This window comes from Budorcas taxicolor, chromosome 1 (genome assembly GCF_023091745.1).
Source record: "Budorcas taxicolor isolate Tak-1 chromosome 1, Takin1.1, whole genome shotgun sequence".
Classification (NCBI taxonomy): Eukaryota; Metazoa; Chordata; class Mammalia; order Artiodactyla; family Bovidae; genus Budorcas; species Budorcas taxicolor.
This window is the reverse complement of record NC_068910.1, coordinates 107,882,440-107,909,767: the sequence shown is the minus strand read 5'-3', so window position 1 is coordinate 107,909,767 and position 27,328 is coordinate 107,882,440. Positions and strand designations below refer to the sequence as shown.

The window sequence follows — 27,328 nt, the reverse complement described above, 5'->3', positions numbered from 1 at the left end:
GGCCGGGTGGGGGCTGTCGGGGCTAGAGTTTGGGGGCGGAACCCGTTTTGGGGGAGGCGGGTGGGACGCTTCCCAAGACCGCAGGGGATTGGAGGAGAGAGATGAGGGGCGGTGGAGCTCGAGGAGTGGGCCGGGGAGCTAACGGGTCGACCGAGGCGAACGAGTGTTGATTGGGTGGCACAGAGGGAGACGGACCAGAGCTGCCCGCGGATTGGCCGGGGCGGGCTGTGAAGGCGTGGCCAGCACGCGCGAGAGGGAGCGCGAGGGAGCGGGCGGCCGGCCTGCCTGCCAGCCAGCCCGAGCCCAGGACGAGCGCGGTGGGCAGGGGTCGGATTGCTGAACGCGGCTCTGGAGGCGCGTCGCCCCAGCTGTCCTCCGCGGCTCGAGCACCCCATTTCTTTCCCTCCCCTCCCTAGCGCTCCGGCCTGGGGTCCCGGGGAGGGCAGCGGAGGGAAGGGACGAAGAAGGAGGTTTCGTGGGGTGCGGGCGGCGTGGGGCGAAGCGCGCGCTGCCTCTTGCTCTCCCGCCGCTGCCTTTGCCTTCTCGCCCGGTGCCGCGGCCCCGGGGCGGCCGCACTATGCAGGCGGACTGCCGGCCGCCGCGATGGCGAGCCGGGCGGTGGTGAGAGCCGGGCACAGCCCTCAACGTTTCCTAGTCCGGGCCGCGGTCGCCGCCCCCGCCCGGGCCGCGCTCCCCCTCTCCCGCTCCTACCCCCTCCCATTTCGCTCCAACTCCTCCTCCACCTCCTTCCCCAGGCCTCTGTTCCTCCTCCTCTTACTTATCCTGCTCCTGCTGCTCGAGGACGCCGGAGCCCAGCAAGGTGAGTTCTTCCCGAGGAGTGCGCTGCTCGCGGGGCCCCGGGGGCCGTGGGGCGCAGTGGGAGCCTCTGGGGTGCAGGGTGTCTGGGTCGTTACGGAATCTGCAGACGCGCAGGGTAGTTGTGGTGCGCTTCGGTGCCTGGCCAGACCTGGTCCCGCACTCGCTGGGTTGTATTGCAAAGCTTGGCTGTCTGTTTTTCCCCAAGTTGGCGCGGCTTTACTTTTGGGGGAGCCCATTCATTTTTATTTTGAGAAGAGGGAAGTGAGACCTTGCTATGAAGACCTCTTTTGGGCCTTGGATTGTTCTGGGGAAAAATTTGAGAGGAAAAGAAGTTTTGGAGATGCGCTGTCTAATGTTAAGCTAAGTGGATGGATGAACAGAGTAAAACGGCCAGGTAATTGAATAGCATCTTAAATCCATTGAAGGGAGTTGACGATTATCTTTTGTGAAAGTGCCAAGTTCAAAATCGAATAGAGTTTATTCTGGTTATCTTTGAGTCTTGGATTTAGAACATGCTCTTTGCAATCCCTGCCTATTCAGAATGGTGGTCTAGTTAGATTGTTTGGGTCAGACTCTGCGTCTGGGACCCAAGGCAGCGTGCTCTATTGCCCAGACGGAGCGATCCGTATTAAATGGGCAAGCCCTTACAGAAAGTGACAAAACTTCTTTCCTACTACAATCCTTCGAGAACCTATTCCAGAGCGTACAAAGCTATTTACTTAATAATCATAGTTGAAAGAGAATGCTGGGCTGATTTCTTCCCCTTTTTAGTACTTTTTTTCAGGCATTGAACAGCAATTTTGAAAACAATTCGACATCAAGTTATTGAACACATTTCTGCATTGAATTTCCATTTTATTACAATGAGAGAGATAAGAACTGGATTGTTACTTAATACTTGGAAGAGGTTTTTTTGTTTGTTTTTAGGTTGATCTCCACGGTTAAGTCCAGCTCAATGTTGCTTTCATGTAGTTTTCAGTAGAGTATGCAATCATGGTCTTAAGCACGTCATTGTGAAGATGCTAAAACTTTGACAGGCATGTGGAGATATAATGTAAATGGAAACAATGTTTTTGGTAAACTAACCTCTTTCAGCTCTAGGCAGCATTCAGGTTTCAGTTAGATCATCTCCTTAATTGAATTCTTGAACATCAGCACTTAATAAATTAGAGTGAAATTTTTTCCTTCATTGAAATTTTAAAACCTATGCTTCTGTTTTCCTCCTGGTAGAAAGAAAAAGCAAAACAGGATTATATTAACATATAGCTAACACTGATTGAATGGGTCTTACTTTGTGACAACCCTTAGTGGTTTACATCTATTAACTCATTTAATCCTCACCACAGCCATCTGAGTTAAGTATTGTTATCCCATTTCAAACATAAGGAAACTGAGACACCCATAAAATAAGGTATATTGATACAAAATATAACTACATAAGCAGGATACTCTGACCACTTTTGCTTATTTCAGAATCTGAAAGTGTTTATGTCATGTTTTTAAAAAAGATCTTTGAATAGTTTATAACTGATTAAATGTCTCCTCTGCAAATGAGACAATTGCCTTGTTTTTAGAGTTTCTCAAGCCTGGCCTAATTAAACGTGCAACATTACCTTTTTTTTTTAAGTTTAATTTTAGTTTTTACCAAGCATTTTAACTAGAGTATCTAATTCTCTTTCACAGTGTCATGTTATATAAAAACATCAGTATAGATTAACACAAATAGAAATGATCCTGATAATTTAAAAGACCTGATTTCTAGTTCTCCCACGTTGACTGGGTAAATTTTGTAAAATCACTTCATTTGTTTGTACCTCAGTTTTCTACATCAGTAATATGAGTATATACCTGTTTCTTAGCTTGATGAAAATGAAATGCTAGTACATAGGAGTCTGGCAAAGGGTAAAGTACAAACAGCTATAACAGACTATCATTGTTAATCATGAGCTTACTAAATTGAGAAAGTAAGGGTCATTTAGGTATACATCACCTGAAAACCCAGAAATTGTATGGCATTTGAATTCCCTAATTTTTAAAAAATTGTATTTCTTACTCAGCGGATCCGGATGCAGTCTCTGGTCCTGTCCGTGTTACTGGTCTTAACAGATGTGCTTTAGGGTCCACTGGGATTCTTCACATAACCTGGAAGGAAGTCTGACTTTGAAATGAGAAATAGCGCTTTAAGATGCTTATAGAATTTTTTATAATGGGGCTGTCTACTATATTATAATGTTAAGTTACAAGCTGGAGTTTTTACTCTATCAGAAGTCTTTATAATAAGATTGGAAGGAGATAATAAAATGATAAAAGTTGTCTTTTGATGGTAGAGTTGTAAGTAATTTCTTTATGCATTTTCCAGTGTTCTGCAAATTGCAATAAAAATAAGCTGTGGGAAAGTGTTTTGTGATATACAGATTTTTTTTTTCCTTAGCCATCCTAGGTAGAAATGCATTTAATATGTGTTTTGAGGTAGAAATGTATTTCAGGGTTTTTTTCTTTTAATCTTTTATACCTCATTTTAATGCCACACATTAATGCCATTCTTCAGCAGATTTTCAGCTGACCAAATGTTTTTTCTTTTCATTTGGTCTAGAATAAAATTTTTCATTGGTCTGAAAACTTGTCAACCTTTCACAACAGAGATGTATTTAATCTTACTTCATTAATATATTTATAAATTCTGTTTATTCACATCTGTTTGACTATGATGCTGTTTTAGGCAAGGCTTATATTTGTGTGTCTTGAGTTCTGAGTTTGATATTAAGTTCACCTTCAAAGTCTTTCTTGTTTTTATTGAAAGCATTATTTACCTGTGAAATGTATGTCTCTCTAAAAAACTTAAATTGGTGGAACTTACGCTGATTGCCTATTTGTTACCGTAATACATTTACTTAATAGGAAGTTGTGGGTCTACTGAATGAATTTAAGTCTTTGGCTTACTTTATGACCGTAGGAATTTGTGTCACCTCATCTCAGAAGCTCAGCTTCCTCATTTGTGTCATGGAGGGTTTGCCCACCTTCTGGGTTAGAGTTTTTTCCTTTTGGCTGCGCTGAGCCTTCACTGCTTTTGTGCAGCTTTCTGTAGTTGCGGTGCATGGGCTTCTCATTGCGGGGGCTTCTCTTATTGTGGAGCACAGGCTCTAAGGGGCTCGGGCTTCAGTAGTTGTGGCACACACACTTAGTTGCTCCATAGACCAGGAAGGGATTGAACCCATGACCCCTGCATTGGCAGGCAGAATCTTATTCACTGGGCCACCAGGGAAGCCTGTAGATTAGAATGTTATTTGGATGTGGTAAAATATCAGGGGAATAAATTTTAAAAATCCATTGAGACTGACTTCTTTATGCCTATTAATACAAAATATTCATGAAAGTAATTATTTTTGTTAGCTAATTTAATAAATCTGTCAAATCAGATTCCTTTTTAAAAAGAATCATTCAGTTTCACAATGATTTTTGAACTAATGTGTGAAAAAAATTTACAGTCTGTCAGGTAGTGCCTTTATTTGCTTGTGATGCAGGGAAGTAGTTTTTGAGCAGTATTTGTGAATTGTCGGAAATGAAGAACATGTCCCAGTGCAAAGAGCATTTGTAGTTATTTCTAATGTTGACATTAGGTTAATTTGGAATTAACCTAATTAATTATTTTTGGTTTGATGAAACATTAGGGCTCTTAAGTTCTTCCCTGGTGGCTCAGACAGTAAAGAATCTGCCTGAAATGCAGGAGACACAAGTTTGATATCTGGGTCTGGAAGATCCCTTGGAGGAGGTCATGGCAACCCACTCCTGTATTCTAGCCTTGAAAACTCCCATGAACAGAGGAGTCTGGGGGTCTACAGTCCATGGGGTCGTAAAGAGTCAGACAAGACTGAGCAACTAACGCTAGGGCTCTTTTATGTAGTTTTTTGCAGAGGCAAGAATCAAAGCATGCTTTTTCTGCTATATTTCTGATTAATTTTGCATAGTGGAGGTTAGAAATAAAGCACATATTCCATATGTGTTACTGATCAAATTTAAAATCCATATTTTAAAAGCTTGTAAATTAAAAATTAATTGTAAAATTACAGGTTAATGATTTTTAGGTAGATTTCCCAGTGTTATCAACAGAGAGGAAACTTTACTTTGTTCTAGAAATAATGAATAGTTCTGTTTGAACATCTAAGTTTCATTCTAAAAGACCAACGAAATGTGTATGAGTTAAAGCATCAGTACTAGAATTTAAAAGATAAGAAATTAATTTCTAAAAAGAAAGCATCAGATTATAGTATGATAAGGAAAGTCTTGATTTACATAGAGTTAGACTTTAAATATAAGACTATACTTTACAAAATAAACCTAGGGTATGAAAGTTCAGGTGGTAATGCTAGGTATTAATTAAATGCATGCAAATAGATGGTTTTCACTTCCACTTCTTGACTAGTTGGAAGGATGTAGGCTGACGACATGAAACACAGATCAGGAAAAGCTTTGTAGAGGGAGTGATACTTGCTGAATGTGATTGTTGATGTAGGAAGTGAGACCACTTGGCAGTTTTTCGTGTGTGGCTCATGGATTTAGTTTGTTTTATAGCAACCTTATGGCCTTAGCACTTTATTTATTTTAAAAATATCATACAGATAACAATTATATAACAAAACCAAAAACTCAACGAATAATTACAGTCCTACCCCTAATCTATCGATTTATAATTTTTGTTGGGCTTCCCTTGTGGCTTAGCTGGTAAAGAATTCACCCGCATTGCAGGAGACCTGGGGTCGATCCCTGGGTTGGGAAGATCCCCTGGAGAAGGGAAAGGCTACCCACTCCTTTCCTTGGAGTATGCTCCTTTCCCAGTATTCTGGCCTGGAGAATTCCATGAACTGTATAGTCCATGGGGTCTCAAAGAGTCGGACATGACAGCGACTTTCACTTCACTTCATCTTCCTTTCTAGTCCATATTCACACACGTACATAATCTTATGTGGTTGTGATCTTAGTAGTGTGGTGTTATTTTCTGCAGACGTATCATGTTAAAATTAATACAGGCTGATTTAGTACACAGAAGGCCGCTTTGAAAATATGGCAAGACAAATATTTTGAAATTAAAATTTTTTTCACAGGACATTTATTCTTTATGAAGTAATTACTATATTGTTCAAAACTGCTATTGTATTATTTTCTTTAATCCATTTGATTAAATTCTTTATTTACGATAGGATCTTTAAGAAAGTATGCCAGTTCAAACTGTTAGTTTAGAAACCCACATAATGCTAATTTTCCAGGTCCTTATGTGGATTAAATCAGTATACTCTATAAGTACAAAAAAATACAGATATTCACATAAACTAGAATTTAATGAATGCCAGTGTCCACTGAAGCAGACGGATAATGGAATGATCTTAAAAGGCTGCTAAAACATCACCTGCTAGATCCACCTGCACTCTGAAGGTATGTAGTTGGAAGAAGATCTTTGGCTAGCTTCTTGAGTTACTGGAAAGACCCCAAGATGCACAATGCCTCAACTGCTTTCTAAGGAGAGGAGGCTCAGTGTTCCTTGCTTCTGTGGAGTACAGTTTCTCAGAGTTTGCAGTCAGAACTTAATCGCTTGGGATCAAAGAGAAAATGCTCGTACTCATTATCATCCTCTCATAAAAACTCTCAGCATGAGAGAGTTCCAGCTATAAACTCCCAGGGTGTGTGCACGTATGTTAACACAGCCCCAAGATAGTTATGAACAAGTCAAATATTGTCATTGTCTTCAGGGATCCTGCAGTCTAGTTGGGGCAATAATCATCTTCAAGTTGGAGCGTGTGTGTAAATAGCCAGGAAAAGTTGCACGGTGCTGTGAGTTTGAAAAGGAGGGTAAGCTCACAGTGCCCAGGGAAGTAGGAGAAACCTTGCTGATAAAATGGTTTTAAGCAGATCAGCTCTTAGGGCCAGTAGATTCCTAGTTCACAGGGATGAGTGGCATTTAAGGAGTGAAGATCGCAGCATCAGAACAGCAAGGAGTCAGGAAACTTGTGAGTGTCAAAGCCAGCCCTGCTGCAGTAAGTAACATGCCTCAGCCTCTGGCCCTGGCCCACTGCTTCCTCTGCAAGCCCTATACCCTACACTCTTGCCCCATATTTGGGCAAATATTTGTTGGTTCTTTTCTGAGGGCTGTGGTTCTGTACACTGGGGCACTGCCCTCTTGGAGCTCTGTTAATACTTCCATAGTGTGTCCAGCAGCCCCCTTACCACCTGCAAGATAAAATCTACCATCTTCCCAGTATCTAGACTCCTGTGCTTTTGTAGCGAGAGGAGTCCTTTGCGTTTTATATATATTTTTCAGAATCTGGCCCCTCCCTTCCTTCTCTGACTTTATCTCATGTCAGCATCCCTCACCCTTTATATATATATAGTTCTGTGTAAAACTGAGATTTTTATTCCTCTCATATGTATTTTGATCCTGTTTTACCTTGTTCTCTATACTGATCTCTTTACATGTATCATTTTCTCTACTTGAAGAGAAAGAGCCCCTGTCTTTATCTGCTTGGTCACCTCCTTGTTATTTAGTTGCTGAGCCATGTCCAACTCCTTGTGATCCCATGGACTGTAGCCTGCCAGGCTCCTCTGTCTATGAGATTTCCCAGGCAAGAATACTGGAGTGGGTTGCCGTTTCCTTCTCCAGGGGATCTTCCCAACCCAGGGATTGAACCTGTGTCTCCTGCTTGGCAGGCAGATTCTTAACCCTTAAGCCCCCCGGGAAGCAGTAACCTCTTACCATCCTTCAAACCTTCCTTGGTCTCATCCTCTCTGAGAAGCGTCCTCTTGTCACCACATCCACTCATCTCCAGATGGTAATTTTTTAGTTTTTTCTGTTCAGTCATTAATCACAATGTATATTGAATACTTGTATCTGGCAGAGTTTTATTCATTTTCTAATTTCTAATACTTACCATGATGCCCATCATTCAAAAACTGTGAATTTAGGGTAACTCCCTGATGGTCCAGTGGTTAGGACATGGCACTTTCACTGCCAAGGGCCTGGGTTCAGGCCCTGGTCAGGGAACTAAAATTCCACAAACCACTCAGCTGTGCCAAAAAAAAAAAAAAGAATTCAGAACTCATTTCTGCAGTGAATTTGCTGCCCCAAGCATATTATTCATTAGTCCTGGGCACTTGCATGCCCTTCACACTTGTCCTTTGTCTGATTCCCTCAGAGCCTGGGCTTCTCAGTTCCATGGAAACAGAGCCCTTTCTTGAACCTTAACCTGCTTGCACAGGGCCTGACATTCTGCCCAGTGTTCTCCCCGCCACCATCTTCCCAGGAGCTAGACTCTTGCTTTCATAATGAGAGGAGTCCCCACTCAACTGGAACTCTGAACAAAGCCATGGCTGCTATTTAGAGAACACTGCTGTGTTGCTATGTCAGATAAGTGGTCTTTAAGAGCTGTGCTAAGCCAAAATCAATGAAAGCCAGTGAGGTGCACTCCTTTGCCCTCTCATTCAGATTTTGATTTGAGTAGTCACCTCCAGCTTTATAAAACTCCCTAGTTTTGGTTCTAGTTATTCCCTGCCTCCTTTTTCTTTGCTGACTGAAACTCCTGGAGAACATTCAGGTAGCTTCACTAATCTGGTGTCAGAGGAAAGTAATGCGAAACAGGCTGGAAAGGTCAGTGGGGACAAGATTGTGGAGGACTTCCATTGCAGGGCAGACTGAAGCGTTTGTACCTATGGTGATATTAGCAGTGACATCACCCTTAGCTACCTCTGCTTCTGCCCAGTCCCTTTGCCCATTTCTGGGTCACTTGTCTCAGCCCAGGTTCATCATCCCATTGATGCTTTTCCCTATGTCCTTGATAGAGCCTAAACCTGGCCCACATGCCAGTCCCCACCGCTTTCTCCTGTTCTGAATAGCGCAGGGTTGCTGGAGAAAGGCATGTGACCTTTGTGACTAGATCTGCCTCAGATAAGGACCATTGGTTTGAACCTCCCATGGGATTCCTGCTCAGCCACAGCATCATGACTGACCTGCCTTGTCCTAAACCCTTGTCCTGCTCTTCATCCCTGCAGGTAAAACTACCTCCTGCCTTGCCTTTTCTTCTTTCTCAAATCATCTCTTCCACCTTGTCCAGAACCCTGCTTCATTGGGGAATATAAGTTACGCTTTTAGTATAATTTTAACTTCCATGGTGCTTCTTAACCTTGTATCTGGAAACACTGTCAAGATGCCACTGGCTTATATATACATCTTTTCTCTCAACTGGTTGCTTTGCCCACAGCTTATATTTCTCCTTTTTTCAGTGACCAGCTAACAAGTAGACTACATTTGTGCTGTACATTTTTTTTAGTGTCTAGCACACATAAGATATTTGTTAAATGATGATTTCCTTGCAGTCTAGCTTCTGCTCATCTGAAAGTGTGTTTTCAACCGTGAGATTTCTTTTCTTTTAAACCCAAGAGTTTTCTTTGTCTTCATTATTTTTTAACTTGGATGGAGTTTGAAAGTATAGAGATGTTGGAGTCAGACATATATGGATTTAAATATTAATACTAGGCATGTCACTCTCTGTGTTTTTTTTTTTTAATGTATAACTCACCCCTGTAGAATGCATGAGGCTGTGACCAAATCTAGGTAGTTGCTAAATTTTGGTTCAGTGAGTGAAACAACATGTGAATGAAAATTTCATTTCTCCTTTCCTAATCTACAGTTAAGATTTCCATTTTCAAGTGTTGGCTTTTTATTGAGATCCAGTGCTTCTCCATCCTTCTGGTCCTTCTTCCTATTTTCCCTACACTTACTGTATAGGAAAGTTCCACCCCTAGCTTAGTGAAGGGGTCAGGCTGTGTAGTGAAGAAATGTGACAGCAGGGTGTGGTTGTTCATGTGAAATGTCCTTACTTGGCCTCCAGCCCACCGAGACCTTAATACAGGTTTTGTCCCCTCACTTTTGGCCTCCCCTTTCTCCAACTTCCTACCTGTTAATAGACTTCAGCTTTCTTTGATCTCCATCCTCAGATCATTTTCAGGTTCATGGTTTCTCTCTCTCTTCCAAGCATGACCTATTTCTGGTTGCTCTTTTTATCCTAAATGCTAACTTCATAGGTCTGGATGTGAGACATTCTGTTGCACGGGTGGAGGAAGAGTGTTTTAGTTAGGAAGGTTATAGGGAACTGAAAATTACACATGCTTAAAGTAGAAGGTAATTTTGGGGAGCATTTTGAGGTAGTTTGTGGAATCTTCTTAAGGATTAAGCCAGACTAAGCTCCGGTAAAAGCAGGGATGCAGCCAGACCTCAGACACCAAGGACTCTGTCTTGTTACAGTCTGGCTTTCTCTGTATGCAGCAGATCATGGCTGCTGGCAATCCTCAAGGCTTATGGCCTCAACACTAGAGAGATTCTGGGGTTTCCCTGACATACAAGGGCAGGAAATGGGAGGGCAGGGTAAGTTGGCCTCAAATGGGCCCAGTGTGAGTCAGTTCCCACCCTTGGACTAGTTAGCTAACCAGGGGGCATGAGGTCATATGAAAACTGTTGCAAACTACAGAGTAGTTCCCAGCAGGAAGGGAGGGTACTAGATACATAGCCATCATCTTCAGAGAGGTTGTTCACATTTATAGAATCCACTGCATTTTACATGAGTTCTTACCAAGCCCTCACAATTACCTTGGGAGATGGGTGGTATTATTCCCATGTATAGTTGAGAATGTAGAGCTTAAGTGCTAGGATCACCTCAGAAGTTGGCATAGCTAGAATTTACATTGAAAAGTCTGTCTGATTCCCAGGCCTGAGTACTTTCTATTGTATCACTTGTCTACCATTGTGCCTACCCTTGGTTTGTTTTGAGTTCATTATTTTCTAAATTCTGCAGCGTATGTTAAGAACCCAGTACGCCTTGTTTCTATGTCTGTGGCTACCCAGGCGAACAGAATACATTGCCTACATAGAACTCTACATAGCAGAGTTCTACAGCTGGTGTGGCAAACTGACATAAATATGCATAATTAAGCATATTCAATAAAGAGATTTTAGTGATGGAAATGGAGAGAAAGACCTGGACTTTCAGAAAGGTTTCCGGAGAGAACACTGAGTGGGTATTTGCCAGGTGGCTCTGAGGAGTAAGGACATTATTGTTGGCAGAGCTGAGAAGGGCAGAGCAGAGAGTGGGTGGAGTATGGGGGAGTTACCTGGGAGCCCATCCTTCCAGAGTAGGGTGGGGGCGGGCAGAGAGTTTGTGTGAAAAGTTGAGAGATGAGATGGGAAAAGGAGTCAGGGGACAAATTATAATGGACTTTGTATTCTTGCTGAAGAGTTTGAGATTTATTGTATCATCAGTGGAGAACAGTTGAAGGTTTTTTACATGAGGGACCTGCATGACCCTGTCTAAGAAACACTGGCAGGAGTGTGGGCTGTGGATTGGAGAGGAACGAAAGGAAGTGGAGGGAACCTGTTAGAGAACTCTTGCAAGGGCCTGCGCTTGTTCAGAGGGACTAAATTTAGAGATACTAAGGAAACAAAGTATAAAACTTAATGACCAGTTAAATCTGAGAGAGCAAAGGTCAGTTAAAAATGCTGGGTTTTGTTTTTTTGTTTTTTTTTCCTTCGGGAATTGTCTTCTTTCTGCTTCCAGCACCTCCCTCATCCACAAGTAATTGTCTAGTTAATTGCTATTTATCCTATGCATGCCCACGTACACACCGTATCACATCCATTACTTCCCTGCAGTACTCAGCATCCTGGAAATTATTTATCAGTACTATGTCTGTCTTACTATTTTGTAAATTCTGTAAGGACAAGGGCCTTTTCATTTCTCTTGTTCTAACACCTGGTGCAGTACTTGGCACTTGGAAGATGCTCATTGAATGCTTGGTACATGAGTTTGAATACTATGGAATTTCTGAGTGGAGATGCTTAGTAGAAGTAGATGACAGATTTGAGAATTAGGAGAAAGGTTGGAAACTTAGGAGCATTCTCCACCTAGTGGTAACTGAAGTCAGGGTGGAGAGATGGCCCTGGCAGCATACAGAGAGAGAGGAAAGAGCTCTGGAGAACCGCAGCGTCAGTTATCTGTAGTCAAAAGATGTCAGCTCAGATGCTGGAGAAGTGGCAATTAGAGAGTTAAAAGAAGAACTAAGTTGGGGAAGGAGAGTTCTAAGAAGGAGGGAGGGCCGATAAGGAAGGAAGGAAGGTGGGAGGGAAGGAAAGGCCAGCAATACCAGATGCAGTGGAAAGGTCACAGATGATAAGGATGGCAAAATATCTATTGACTTGGCAGCTTGCAAACTGACCGCTTTAGTGAATAGTCCTATTGGGAAGGTAGGTCTGTGCTTCCTGGTGCTGCCATAACAGATCACCGCAAATTTAGATGGGTTCAAGCAACAGAAATTTATTGTCTTACAGTTGTGCAGGCTGAACTTCTGCATGTCAGGTATTGGCTGGGCCATGTGCTGTCTCTGAAGGCTCTAGGTGAGGGCCCTTCCTTGCTTCTTCTAGCTTCTGGGAGTTGCAGTCTTTGGAATCCCTTTGCATCATTTCAGTCTGTGCCTCTGAAGTTACGTGGTATTTCCCCTATGTCTGTATCCCTGTCCAAATTTCCCTCTTTTTATAAGGACACCAGACACTGGATTAGGATTTGTCCTAATCCAGTATGACCTCATTTTAAATTGATTACATCCGCTAAGACCTGTTTCCAAATAAGGTGACATTCATAGGTTCCAGGATTTAGGAACATATAATTTTGTTGTTGGGGTAATGGGGTCTAGAGGGAGCACAATCCAACCCACAACTGTCTGGAAACTGAATTATCATATTTTGAGCCTAGAATGGGATGGCGTACAGGAGGCAAAGAAATAAGACATCAAACGTGGAAAACTGAAAAAGCTCTCTCTATAAGGAAAAAAAAGGGGGAAAAAGTGGTAGATATTGGGGAACACTGGGTGGAGAAAGATTGTGTGTTTTTGTTGTTGCTCTCATTGTTATAATTCTGAAATTTATTAAAAGCGTGGATCCTTCCTAGGCACCACTATAGCAAAATTATACCTGTCATGAAAATGTAAAATAACACATCAAAGATTTTATTCAACTCATTAGTTAATGAAGGAATCAGTAAGAGGTTAAAACGTGTTGAGTATTTGAGAGACTGGGTGTTTAGATAGGCAGTCTTAGGCTGTGATTGCTAGATTAGATGACTAAAAGTGGGCTATTAGGGCTTTAAACTGTAATATTAGGATCTTTTTTCAACTGTCCAAAGATTATATGCATCTCCACAGGACAAAAATCTCCAAGTTTATAGGAATAAAACTAGCATATGACCCGGCAGTCCCACTGCTAGGCATATGCCCTGAGAAAACCCAAAACTGAAAAAGACACATGTACTCCAGTGTTCATTGCAGCACTATTTACAATAGCTAGGACATGGAAGCAACCTAGGTGTCCATCAACAGATGAACAGATAAAGATGCTGTGGTACGTATATAATGGAATATTACTCAGCCATGAAAAGGAACCCATTTGAGTCAGTCCTAATGAGGTAGATGGATTTGTAATTATACACAGTGAAGTGAGTCAGAAAGAGAAAAACAAATATCATATACTAGCACATTTAGATATAGAATCTAGAAAGATGGTACTGTTGAAACTATTTCCAGAGCAGCCTTGGAGACACAGACTTATGGACACAGCTTGAGGGAAGGAAGGAGAGGGTGGGATGTACAGAGACAGTAACATGGAAACATACATTACCATATGTAAAATAGATAATCAGTGGGAATTTGCTGTATGACTCAGGGAACTCAAACTGGGACTCCGTAACAACCTAGAGGGGTGGGATGGGGAGGGAAGTGGGAGGGATGTTCAAATGAGAGAGGAGGAACATAGGTAAACCCTACGGCTGATTCATGTTGATGTTTGGTAGAAACCAACACAATACTATAAAGCAATTGTCCTTCAATTAAAAAATAAATTAATTTAAAAAAATCTGCAAGTTTATGCAGATGAAGACTAGGACCTTTAGTTGATGATAAATTACAAGTCCAGTTAAATACTTTGCTCTGTAATTTTGGGGCAGCTTTTGGTCTCTATGGCATTTAAAGTTTCTGCTGCTCACCTTTTTTTTTAGCCTCTTTCCAAGTTTCAGATAATTTTTCTGCCATATTTATTATAATCTATTGAAACAGAGATGGGGGCGTGAGAACCTAATGTTCTAATGTTGATGAAATTTTGAGAAACACTGAGTAAAAATACTGGTGACTTTCAGTGCCCATCTGAGATCAGGATCCATTATTGTTATGACAGCTGTTCCTTTGACTGTGATTTTTTTTTTTTTTTCCAGCCGTGCTTGGCTCCTGGGCAGAGAGATCATTTGATTCCAGGTGAAGGGTTTCTCAGGCAGATAGATCCTCAGGAAGGCATAGTGGCCAGGAAGTGAAGGTACCAGGAAGAGTGTAGTTCACACACTGGATGTGAGATCCAGGCTGGGTGGGGAAAGAAGTGAAGCTAAGGGCAACATAACAGATGGGGAGAAAAGAGAGAAGTTCACAGAAAGTGAGCAGTGGGTGTGAGAGAGCCGAAGGGTCAGGAGGCTAACCAAAGAAGTGAGACATTAAAAGTTTTTGACTTTTCACAGATGGGAGGGGTCTACAGTAATAGCAAAAACAAAGTCTAGGTTGTATTTTCATGAGTCACGGAAGTGAAGTAGAGGTCATCTGGGAGAAGATTAGTGAGAGTTACTTTTTCATGATTTATACTTTTCACAGGACACTGTACTCAAAGCTTTAAAGCTGCTGTAAATCTTCTAAAGTAATGAGCCATTGTTCTGATGGCTTAGAGAGGCTGTGCCAAATGCACCGGATATACATATGATAAGCAAAAGCCTTTCTGGACTTTATGACTGTAATAATACCCTCAGACATTTATTGAGTACATTATTGTGGATTAGGCCCTTGATAGTAGGGAGGGTCGGAGAAGGCAATGGCACCCCACTCCAGTGTGCCTGGAAAATCCCATGGATGGAGGAGCCTGGTAGGCTGCAGTCCATGGGGTCACCGAAGAGTCGGACACAATTGAGCGACTTCACTTTCACTTTTCACTTTCATGCTTTGGAGAAGGAAATGGCAACCCGCTCCAGTGTTCTTGCCTGGAGAATCCCAGGGACGGCGGAGCCTGGTGGGCTGCCGTCTATGGGGTCGCACAGAGTTGGACACGACGGAAGCGACAGCAGCAGCAGCAGGGAGGGTTTTTTGCTTTGTTTTATCTTTTTATTTATTTATGTATGTATTTATTTTTGGTCCGTGCTGGGTGGTTGTTCTCTCTGGGCTGTCCTGCAGTTGCTGCGAGCGGGGCTGCTCTGTGGTTACAGCGCCTGGGGTTTTCATTGCGGAGGCTTCTCTTGTTGCAAAGCTCAGTCTCTGGGGTACGCGGGCTTCAGTAGTTGCAGCACGCTGCCTCAGTTGTTGTGGCTCCCGGGCTCTAGAGTTCAGGCTCAGGAGTTGTGACCCATGGGCTTAGCTGTTCTGTGACATGTGGGATCTTCCTGGGCCAGGGATCTAACACGCATCTCCTGCACTGGCAGGCAGACTCTCTATCACTGAGCCACTAGGGAAGCCTGATAGTAGGTGTTTTCATACAGTATCTCATTTAATTCTTACCCTGTGTGGTTTGAGATAGTAGTATACCCATTTGAAAAAAAAACCTGACCTTTAGCAGCAGTAAACAACCTTCTCAAGATCACAGAGAGTGGTAGAGCATTTACATTCATCGTGTGACCCCAGGGCCCATTTGCTTAACCATTATGTTCTATGTAGAGTGTGTGCTTGGTGGGGATTGAAGAGGATTTTAACATCTCACTTTCCTTCATGTGATTCAGTTTTGTAAATTATTACTACAGGCAGGCAGGAGTTTGGGCTTAAAGAAGATTGAGCTGCAAGCTGTTTCTTTTCCTTAAAATTGCCACCATAACCCTCTTGCAGCTCTCGGCACATGTCCATCTTATTGCAATATTTTTTCAAAAAAATGAGTGAAATTAAAGTAGGGCCTTTAAGTATCTTTCTGAGATGGTTGTGATGCAGCTTTAAAAATCTTAGAGTAATAGGATTTATATAGTACTTTGTAGTCTGAAAATTCTTAGTGCTAAATAATGCATTAAAAATCTTCATCGATGTCAAATGAAATAATGAAATAGGATATCCTGATTAATACTTGCAAGTCATTTTTCGGAATGCCTCTCTTCTCCGTTTCTTACAAGCTCTCACAGATGTGTTACAAGATGTGACAGAAGTGACTCTTATTTAGAGGAAGTATACAGTCAGACTCACCCGTGCACTGTGACAAAAACCCCTGAAAGTCCACTGGAAAAATAAAAGCCTCTCCTAGTTTATGATGATTGTAATGAAAGTTGCCCTGCTTTACATTTTTGGCATATTTATGCAAGTTTCCTACATTTGTGTTTGTTCTTGTTAAAGAAAGTGTTTTTAGAAGTCATTTTGTGTTCATGTTAATAAAATTAAATAAGATAATTTCTATTATTTTTAATAGTAATGTGACTACAGTATGGGGTTAGCTGGAGGGTTATATAAAATCAGCGTCATGAGCTCATGTTTATCTAAAAAACACACTTGAAGTTTAGAAAGCAGCCTAAAATAAGCATGTGTTCTTTGTTGTATTAATTCACTGCTATTTAAATTAATATTCCTTGTGTTTTCTCTTGAGATATGTAGTAAAAAAAAAAAAAAAAAATTACTCAGCTATTTTCCTGGAGCAGTATCAAAATTTGTATCTGGCTTACCACATCTGACCTGACAGTATTCGGAGGAAGTGAACACATGTTCTCTGAATAATCCCCTAGATAAATCTGCAGCCGAAGGGGCAGTGAGATCAAATTCCAGTGTTTTCTCTCTACTGAAATAAAATTAAGATTCAAAAGTTGCATGAAGAGGCTTTCTACCCTTTATGGCCCACTGTAGTCTGGTAGAGACCATTTAGGGGAGAAGGAGAAGTAGCTGACAAGCACGGTGGTGATGATGGAGTTGGAGAGGGAGAACGAGCTGGCCACATGGAGCTACTGATGAGAGTGAGTGTATGGATTGGTCCTGCGATACCCATTTTGAAAATTATTTTTCCAGTAGTGGTTACACTGTCTGTCAGTTCTACCTTGTGAAAGTGAGTAATAGTAGGTGGTGGTAGCCTGGTCACAGATTATTATTCTTTCCAGTTACAAAGCTAAGCAGAAAATCTAGAGACTCTTACTTCCTGACCCTATTACCGTCCTTTTTCAAACACTCGTGTTAAGTGAGGGGCCCCGACCAAGAAAAATACTTGAGGGCTGTAGAGTAATAAGAAGAACCTCGCCCCCTCCTCTCCCGCCACTTTGGCTTAAAGAAAAATAAGCTTTCTGTTTATTTCTTTGACCTTGTGGGGAAAGCTATTCCCTGGGTTGTACCTTTAGCTGGAAGAAAAGGAACTAACTCACATTTTCTGTTGGAAGATCTTTCTGTTGGAAGAAGACCTAGCCTTTTCTCTGAGTCAGCCCATCTCAGCCTTGACACTGTTTGACACTTTGGGTCCATCACCCTTTCTTCTTGGGGGCTGTTCTGTGCCTTGTAAGATACTTGAGCCAGCATCTTTGGCCTCTACCCACTGGATGCTGGTAGCACCGTCCCCCTCCGGTGGTGACCTGTCTCTTGTTATTGGTTAGTCCCTCAGTCAGGTGGGTGGGCTGCCACGCCCGCCTCCAGGGCATCTCTCCCGCCCATCTCTATGATCTGCCAAGTGGAAGGTAGAATTGCCCCAATGTCCCCCACCCCGATTTGAGAACCTCTGCTGTCATGTGTTAGGTGATTTGTGGATAATATTTTCCCGATTTTAGTGTTATTTTAAAATATCTTGTCCCATTTCAAGTATTTTGGTGTAGAATAGGCTTCACTTTTAAGCACTGTAGAAATAAACTGGAAGCACATTTTCTAATTTGGGGGCAACAATGAGCACAAGGTCTTTCTTTGATTTTAGAATTCAACATTGTCACCTGTGGATGCATGGTACAGTGTTTTTTTTGTTGAGCAGGTGGGGACCCTTTTGTGGGTCAGGAATATATATTTAAAACCATATTGAGTCACAGTGTAAAATACATTTCTTACTTTGTAATAACAGAGAAAAACATTCGAAAACTGCTGGTCTAGTGTTCCTTTCTGACTGGAGTATTCTAAACATGTTCTCCATAGCATTCGGTATTTGTTTAGGCCAGCTGAACTATTTATCAAATCAGGTTAAACTTATCAAATAGACTTGGAAATATGAAACATTCAAGCTTGTGAATTGCAGTAGGTTTGAGACTTTCTTTTAACTTTAGTTTCTGGTGCATATCATCTTGTTTGCAAGAGGAGAAAAGCTCTGAACTCCATCACATATTTTAGAACATTCTTGGCACGTAATTTGTGGACTATTCATGCCTTCCCCCTACACAAGATCCTGAAAAAAGACAGCTCCATTTTAATTGTTTTCATCAGCACATGTGCAAAAATCCTATTTTTCATCAGTTAGTATTTATTTTGTTAACTTTTGTAAGAACTACACTGCATAGAGAAAAAGGCAAAAAGACACTTTGTGTATTTATGAAGAATCAAAAAATATGAACATAAAGATATCTTTAAATTGATATCTAAAAAAGATATCTCCTCACACTCTGCTTGTAGTCTTATTGAAAAAATCATTTTTACATGACAAGCTTAGGTTAAATAATAGCCTGTGGGGAATACATGAAATGCCACAATCTGCCTTTACTAAGTTCTGACTTCAGCTGTTTATAGCAAAATTCTTGGCTTTCTGAAATCTATCAACACTTCTAATCATTTAAAAAACTGCCTTGGTTTTATACATACTAAAGAAAATACACTTATATTTTGAATTACTTATTTAGTCAGGGTTACTTTTAAATATTGAAACACTTCCAGAAAGCTTGGTTTCATCTTTTCAGTGGTAAGAGTACATTTCTGACTAGTTTCATATTGCTATTAATAGAAGTTCTCTTAGGATGGTTGTATTTTTCTCTAAGGAAAAATGTTTGTGATTATTCAAAAGTTATTTAAATTATAATTCATTTATTTTCACAAGGGAGGTTTTTGTATCTCTGTGTTTTTAATTTAGGTGATATCTAGTAGTGATATTAAAAGTATTTTCATGGTAGTTTCAGGGGAAATTTGTGGTTATTTGCTATTCCTCTGAGTTGTATAATGTTCTAAAATTTATATTTGTAAAAGATCCAGTGGATGTATCACAAAAACTCACAGGTTTATTTAATGGTGCCTTTCTGTATTATGATATTATTGAGCCACAATGCCTCATTTTTGTGTGTGGAGTGAAGGCAGGTGTAGAAGACAAATGAAGTCCTGGTGGGTCAGATGGTAAAGAATCTGCCCGCAATGAGGGAGACGTGGGTTCGATCCCTGGGCTGGGAATATACCCTGGAGGAAGGCATGGCAACCCACTCCAGAATTCTTGTCTGGAGAATCCCCATGGATGGAGGAACCTGGCGGGCTACAGTCCATGGGGTCACAAAGAGTCTGACACAACTGAGTGACTAAGCACAATGTTGGTTAAAAGCTCCCAACAGAGAGAGATTGATTTAAGAAGCCAGATGTTGGCATTGACCTTAGTAGACTAAGTAACAATGCTAATGTGGATTTGAGAGTAAAATTTCTTTATTAGCAAAAGACACTAAGTATTGTCCTCAGAATCGAGGTACAGAGTTGTTGTTCCTTCCTTGAAGCTAGTTTTGGGACTCATTAGAGATAACTTTTTCATAGGTTAATGTACAGTTAGCCTATGAAAGAAACTTCTTTATTCATTCAACTCAGTTCAGTCCAGTCGCTCAGTCGTGTCCGACTCTTTGCCACCCCATGAATCGCAGCACACCAGGCCTCCCTGTCCATCACCAACTCCCGGAGTTCACTCAGACTCACGTCCATCGAGTCAGTGATGCCATCCAGCCATCTCATCCTTGGTCATCCCCTTCTCCACCTGTCCCCAGTCCCTCCCAGCATCAGAGTCTTTTCCAATGAGTAAAGTCTTTGCATGAGGTGGCCAAAGTACTGGAGTTTCAGCTTCAGCGTCATTCCCTCCAAAGAAATCCCAGGGCTGATCTCCTTCAGAATGGACTGGTTGGATCTCCTTGCAGTCCAAGGGACTCTCAAGAGTCTTCTCCAACACCACAGTTCAAAAGCATCAATTCTTTGGCGCTCAGCCTTCTTCACAGTCCAACTCTCACATCCATACATGACCACTGGAAAAACTAGATGGACCTTTGTTGGCAAAGTAATGTCTCTGCCTTTCAGTATGCTATCTAACTTCTCTTCCAAGGAGTAAGAGTCTTTTGATTTCATGGCTACGGTCACCATCTGCAGTGATTTTAGAGCCCAAAAAATAAAGTCTGACACTGTTTCCACTGTTTCCCCATCTATTTGCCATGAAGTGATGGGACCAGATGCCATGATCTTCGTTTTCTGAATGTTGAGCTTTAAGCCAGCTTTTTCACTCTCCGTTTTCACTTTCATAAGAGGCTTTTTAGCTCCTCTTCACTTTCTGCCATAAGGGTGGTGTCATCTGCATATCTGAGGTTATTGATATTTCTCCCAGCAATCTTGATTCCAGCTTGTGGTTCTTCCAGCCCAGCATTTCTCATGAGATACTCTGCATAGAAGTTAAATAAGCAGGGTGACAATATACAGCCTTGATGTACTCCTTTTCCTATTTGGAACCAGTCTGTTGTTCCATGTCCTGTTCTAACTGTTGCTTCCTGACCTGCATACAGGTTTCTCTATCCATCACCAACTCCCAGAGTTTACTCAAACTCATGTCCATGGAGTTGGTGATGCCATCCAGCCATCTCATTCTCTGTCATCTCCTTCTCCTCCCGCCTTCAATCTTTCCCAGCATCGGGGTCTTTTCCAATGAGTCAGCTCTTCACATCAGGTGGCCACACTATTGCAGTTTCAGCTTCGACATCAGTCTTTCCAATGAATATTCAGGACTAATTTCCTTTAGGATGGACTGGTTGGATCTCCTTGCAAATAAACATTTATTTTACAACTGCTACTTGCTAGATACTATGTTCTTATTCATAGGCTTTTAAAACTCTGTTCTAGTAAATAAAATCAGCCCTGCATTGTTCTTAAAAATAAAAAATCAAGATAATAGAAAATTTTCTTAAATTCATCTGTATCCATATTGAGGTTAAAACTCAGAAGTGTCACTTTTAATAGTTCTTTTTTTTTTTTAAGTTCTGAACTATTCCAAAAAGTGATTATAAACAGCTCTTTTGAAGGAGAAAATACTATCATTTTGAAAGGATGTATTCATTTTCCTATTAGACATTTATTTGAATCCCATCATTAAGGAATGCTAAATGATTCAATTGGAGCAGCAGCTGAAACTTTTTAATCAGTATTATTGTCTCTTTCTAGGTGCTCAGTGAAATAGCACATTTTATGATAAAGGGAATAATGAGGATATTGGATTTTTACAATGTGTTAAGTTAGCTAGGTTTCCATATTCAGTTGCTGAAGGAATTTCTGGAACAAATAATGCTGCTGCCAAGATGTGAAGGATTGCCGTGCCCTCCTCCAGGGGATCTTCCCCACCCAGGGGTCGAACTCCCGTCTCTTAAGTCTCCTGCATTGGCGGGCAGGTTTTTCTACCACTTGTGCCACCTGGGAAGCCCCAGTCTTTAGTATAGCTTAAGTATTTTTAGAAATCATTCAACTTCTTACAGAGACTTTAGAAGAGGCTTGTGGTATTTATAAGTAAATAGGTGAAGCTGATCGTGTAGATTTATTGTTATAGTTTTATTTATTTTGAACAATTACTGTGAACTAATACTCTTAAAGATTGGATTTATTATAATATATATATAAATATGGTATAATTGTTGCTAAGTTATGTTTACTTCTGTGTATTCTGTCTGATTGGGAAGTTCTTTGAACTCATAAAGCTAACCATTGATTATTTTGACCTAACCTGGTTTCTCCTGGCTCACATGAGTGAGTCATCTAGTTTATCTTGTGTATGGGAGGAATTGGTGGTTGGTATAAAATACCTGATAGCATACATATTTTAAAATATTCACAAACCCTGATTATTTATAGTGTAAGTTAAAGATGTAAAGAATAATATATCACTTTTTTTTTTTTTTAAAGGTGATGGATGTGGACATACTGTACTAGGTCCTGAAAGTGGAACCCTGACGTCTATAAACTACCCACACACCTACCCTAACAGCACTGTTTGCGAATGGGAGATTCGTGTAAAGACGGGAGAGAGAGTGCGCATCAAATTTGGTGACTTTGACATCGAAGATTCTGATTCTTGTCACTTTAATTACTTGAGAATTTACAATGGAATTGGAGTTAGTAGAACCGAAATAGGTAGGACATTTTCAATATATCAGTGGCCAGAGTTTTAAAACTGAAGCCATATTAGATATTTAACATTGAGTAACTATGCTCCATAGGATATGTGGGAAATTATTGGAATGTCTGGAAATCTTAAACTTGAATCTTCTTTTGGGAAGAGAAGATTGCTGTCTGCCTTGTCCACTCTTCTAGCAAGCTTGTGTCGGTTCCTTTGCCACAGGATACCACTCTACTGCTTCTAAGGAGGAGGAAGTTAATTATCTTTTTGTATTGGTTTTTTTCTTTGATAATTTTATCTGCAGTTAAATATATGTCATGCTTAGGAGTATATCATGGTGGTTAAGAGCACGGGTTTTGGATTCAAACTTCCTGTTAGTAAAGTTCTGACTCTGCTTTGAGCTTGCTCTGTGTCCTCAGGCAAGTTACCTGATCTCTGTTTCCTCAGTTGTAATATAGCAAATGAGACTAGTACATGTGAAGTGTGTAGAATGGTACCTGACACATAATATTTGCTTAGTAGATATTAGCTGCTGTTGTCTTTATTTTTAGCTAAGAACAGTGGTTCTCAATTATGGCTGCATTGTAGAGTCACCTGGATAGACTTCTAAATAATACCAGATCTCTGGTCTCCAACCTAGAGCAGTTGAATCAGGATTGGTTGGGAATTTTAAAGCTTCCCAGGAGAATATACTTTGAGGTCAAGTTGAAAACCTTTGGCTTAGAGATCAGCACCTTTCTCTTTAGCAGGAAAGGTAGAAAAATTCCTAAGACTACCTTGGTGAATTAATATTCTAAAATAAATAACTCTAAAATTCTCTGTGACTTTTACTGATACAAGTATGTAAAATGTCTTTTAGAACTATAACTGGAACTTAATATCTTGTTCTTTTGAACATCGTGTTCATCTCCTGGGCTCCTCTCCATCTGGAAGCAAACCCTTCATCTCTCCCCCACTTTTCAGCCTCTTACCTACCGAGAGGAACTGTTCCTGGTCTATTGAGTGATAACCACTGTTGTCTCCCAGTCAGCTCCCAATGAATCTGGCTTCATGATCACCATGTGCATATTGCCTTGAATATATGGTCTCAGATAAGCTTTTAGAAACTCAAATCGCCTGAGGAACTATCTATTACTGTAACACTAATAGAAGGCAGCTGGATATTAACTCCCTCCTGAGGTGATACAGTAGGGAGTCAGCAGTACCACTTGAGCAGCTTTGAGACAACAATGAAAAAAGTGAACCACGATCTGATCAAACCCTTAGCAGTTTATAGGAAATAAAGGAGCTAGAGAAACACATTCTGTCAACCATAAAGACTACATTTAAGCGGTGTTTTTTAAGAAAAGAAAAGGAAGGAGATCAAGATAGCTGGCATGCATTAGAGAGAGATGTCTTCCAAAAGTAATATATGGACCTTGTGATTTTGTCTGGACCTTGATCCAAACTGATTGCAAGAAGACATTTTTAAGATAAGCAGAGAAATTTTAGCGTGAGAGAAGAGTAACTGGGCATACAGCAACAATCAGGAATAATTTGGGGTGTGGTAGTGTTATATTGGTTTGTTCAAGATCTGCTTTGTTAGAGACATTCTGAAGTTCAAACAAAATGTCTTGGATTTGTTTTTAAATATGTCAGAGAAAAAAAGTGGTAGGAAGAGGGCAGGTGAAACCAGAATGGCACACCGGGCACATGGGAGTGCATCTCTCTACTTTGGTGTTGTTTTTTTTTAACTTCCATAATGAGAGTGGTTTTTATTAAAAAAAGACAAGAGGATTATGTATTTGGACAATGGGGTTATGCTGCTAAAAAGGAAGAGTGACATGGGAAAGAAATGGAGCACAGGTTTTAAATCACTCACCAGGTTCTCATCCCAGTTCTTAGGACCTACCTGCTGAGAATCCTTTCTACAGGGCATCGGTCCAGACTGCAAAGTCGTCACCTGTACCGTAGGAAGATTAAATGAAGTAATACTTTACAGTGCTCAGCTCTCCCTTATTTCCATGGGGTTTGTTTTCGCTTGCTGTCTCTTCACACAGCTGAGGTCAAGGGGACTGAGTGATGATGATTCCTGTTGAACTTTAGTGCTGCTCCACCCCACCTCCCTACCCCTCCCATCACCACCTGCCATATATCCTCTGGTCCTCCATTTGAGGAGCTGTTTGAGGTGGGGGGGTAGAAAAGTAACTTTCCTGATTGGCAGAGAAATAAATGTCATTCAAGAATAACTGTTTAATATTCTGATTGGGTAGATATGCCAGGAATTACAGGATAGAAACCAATATATATGGGCATGAAGATTCCAGTGACAATGGTAAAGAATCCTGTTTTCTGTGTTATCTTTTCTCAGGGTCCCTTCTGAATAGAGGCAGCTTCAAATGAGCTGCATTTTCCTATAAATGTGGTTCCTACTTTGGTATAAAGCTTAGATTTTTTTTTCCCCCTGTAGGTGTTAATTTTAGGAACTTTTCTCCCCTGAGAGATTGTATTATGGAATAATCAAGAAAAGAAAGCGAAAGGAGTGCTTTCTCAAGGAGTCACTTTTTAAATTGTAAATCATTAGAATGTGACTTAATTGATAAAGCACTTTTGGTTTACGTGGTTATTTTCTATTTTCTTTAAAGAGTAGGCAGTAATATGTAACATTATTTAAACATGAGTTTATTATGATACTATATAACAACTTTCTAAGTAGCTAGACTGTCCAGAAATCTTCGTGAAATTAGTGTAGTGGTACTTATTTTCACTGACAAAAAGGATGTTTAATGATAGAGTTAAGACTGGCTCTCTAGATCTGTTCCTTTTATAGGCAGATTGTGTTGGAATGAGAAAATTTCATTGCAGCTTTTCCCCTTTGATTATTCTTTAATCCTCGGTGTCTGAGACATAGTGGTTGCTCTATGGTTGCCCTGCAATCATAGAGGTGAAAATTAAATGCATTTGTTGTTCATCTTAACTTGCTATAGATATATAACTCCAGTATTTTATTTTGGTCCATAGACATCTACTAGCATCATTTCCCTGATGGATATTATTGATAATTAGTCCAAACATGAAATTTAAAAGAAAAATCTTTACTTACTTGTAACCTTTTCCCACCCTATTGTATATATTTTCTTCCTGGATTTTGCTTAAAATTTCCATTTTAAATGAACTTTTGGGGAGATGAAGGAATTTATGGGTAGATTTCTAAAAGAGAAGCTAAATATTTTCAAACCTAGTAGCTATTAAAGGAAAATGCATTCTGTAGAAGAAATGTAAATGTGTGTCTATGTGTTCAAAGGTATATTTAAAGATATATATTCTGTTTTAAACCTTCATCCAAAGTATCTTTAAAAATTGTGTCTCTTAGAGTCTTCATATAATATTTACAAAGAGGGAAACTGAGGCCTCAGGGCCTCATTTCATCTCGTAAATGATTCCGTGTCTCTTACGTTTTCAGAGAAGTTTCTCTTTCTGTATTGTTTGTCCCCTTAGTCTATAATATGCTTAGCTCTTCCTTGTTTAAGAGAAAAAGTAAATATATTTTCTTTCTCTTTACCACCAAACCTCTTGAAAAAAGTTGAAATGATGATAATATTAGGTATGTAATGATGATAATGATTTCTAAGATTTTTTGATTTTTATTCTGTAGAGGCTCAGTTTAATAATGAAAATAACTACCATGCATGCAGTGCTTGCTATTTGCCAGGTACTGTTCAAATCACTTTTGTCAATTAACTCATGCAGTCTTCACAAGAACTCTTGAGATAGGTGCTTTTCTCACCCCCATTTGCTGATGAGAGAACTGCAGCACAGAGAGGTTGAATCAGTTGCCCAAGGTCACACAGCTGGCAAATTGCTGTGTGGAATTCAAACCTAAGCAGCCTGGCTCCAGAATTGGTGTCTCTTACTGTAGGCCCTTGGCGTGCTTGATTGTACTGAGTCCTACAAGAATCCTGCACATTATTCCCATAAAACAGATAAATTTTAAAAAGGTAAGCAACTTGCCCAAAGTCATATAGGCAGAGTTGGGACTTGAATTAAGGTCTGGCTAACAGCAAAGTCTATAACCTCAATCACTAGGCTATAGAGTAATAGATACCAGTAATTGGTAGGTATCTATTGTCGGTATTAACAGGTATCCAGCCAGTACACAAGACACAAGAGACATGGTTTCTATCCCTGGGTTGGAAAAAATCCCCTGGAATAGGAAATGGCAAACCCGCTCCAGTATTTCTTGCCTGGAAAATTCCATTGACAGAGGAGCCTGGCGGGCTACAGTCCATGGGGTTGCAAAGAGCAGGACCTGACTGAGCATACACACGTGGTGGTGGTGACATCACTCCTTAATTTCTTTACTACATGGTCCACTTACCCTGTGGAGAAGGCAATGGCAGCCCACTCCAGTGTTCCTGCCTGGAGAATCCTGTGGACGGAGGAGCCTGGGGGGCTGCTGTCCTTGGGGTTGCACAGAGTCAGACACGACCTAAGCGACTTAGCATACATGCATGCATTGGAGAAGGAAATGGCAACCCACTCCAGTGTTCTTGCCTGGAGAATCCTGTGGACGGAGGAGCCTGGTGGGCTGCTGTCTATGGGGTCGCACAGAGTCGGACATGACTGAAGCAACTTAGAGCAGCAGCAGCCACTTACCCTAAAATGTTGAAACTAGCAACTTTCTAGTAAACATTAACTTTTTCCTTTATTTATTTCGAAATAACCTTTTTTTGGGGTGGCCACGTGGCAGCTTGCAGGATCTCATTTCCCTGATCAGGGACTAAGTCTGGGCCACAAGAGTGGAAGCCCAGAATCCTAACAACTAGGCCATCAGGGAACTCCCTATTTGGACATTATTTTCCTTTACAGTCAGTATTATAAAATATTTAATAGTAGTTTCAACATAGGTATTGACCAATCAAAACAAATGTCAGCCCTGAAAAATCTGTTTTCTACAGTGACTAACATATGTTAACTGATGCACAAACATAAGAGAGACAAACTTTTTATACAACAAACACAACTTACGTGAAAGCTAACCACCCAGGGGTAATACCTGCCTTCATTAACTCGCTCGGATTTCTATTACAAATTATCCTGATCCTTACCCTTCTCTCTCTGTAAATCCTAGCTGGACCTGTAGCTCTTCTATTTAGCTTCAGCCTCATGCTT

General features: G+C 40.8%; 1 protein-coding gene and 1 non-coding gene across 2 annotated transcripts in view; both read left to right on the top strand.

The window, feature by feature from the left end:
• The first annotated feature begins 603 nt into the window (after positions 1–603).
• DCBLD2 (discoidin, CUB and LCCL domain containing 2) overlaps positions 604–27,328 on the top strand; it is an 80,766-nt gene continuing 54,041 nt past the window's right edge. The window contains exons 1-2 of the mRNA XM_052639394.1: positions 604–820; positions 21,964–22,191. Coding sequence (XP_052495354.1) covers positions 604–820; positions 21,964–22,191 — 445 coding nt within the window. The remainder of the gene's footprint in view (positions 821–21,963; positions 22,192–27,328) is intronic.
• On the top strand, positions 7,777–7,849 carry TRNAE-UUC (transfer RNA glutamic acid (anticodon UUC)). Its single transcript has one exon. It is a non-coding gene; the product is annotated as a tRNA-Glu (tRNA).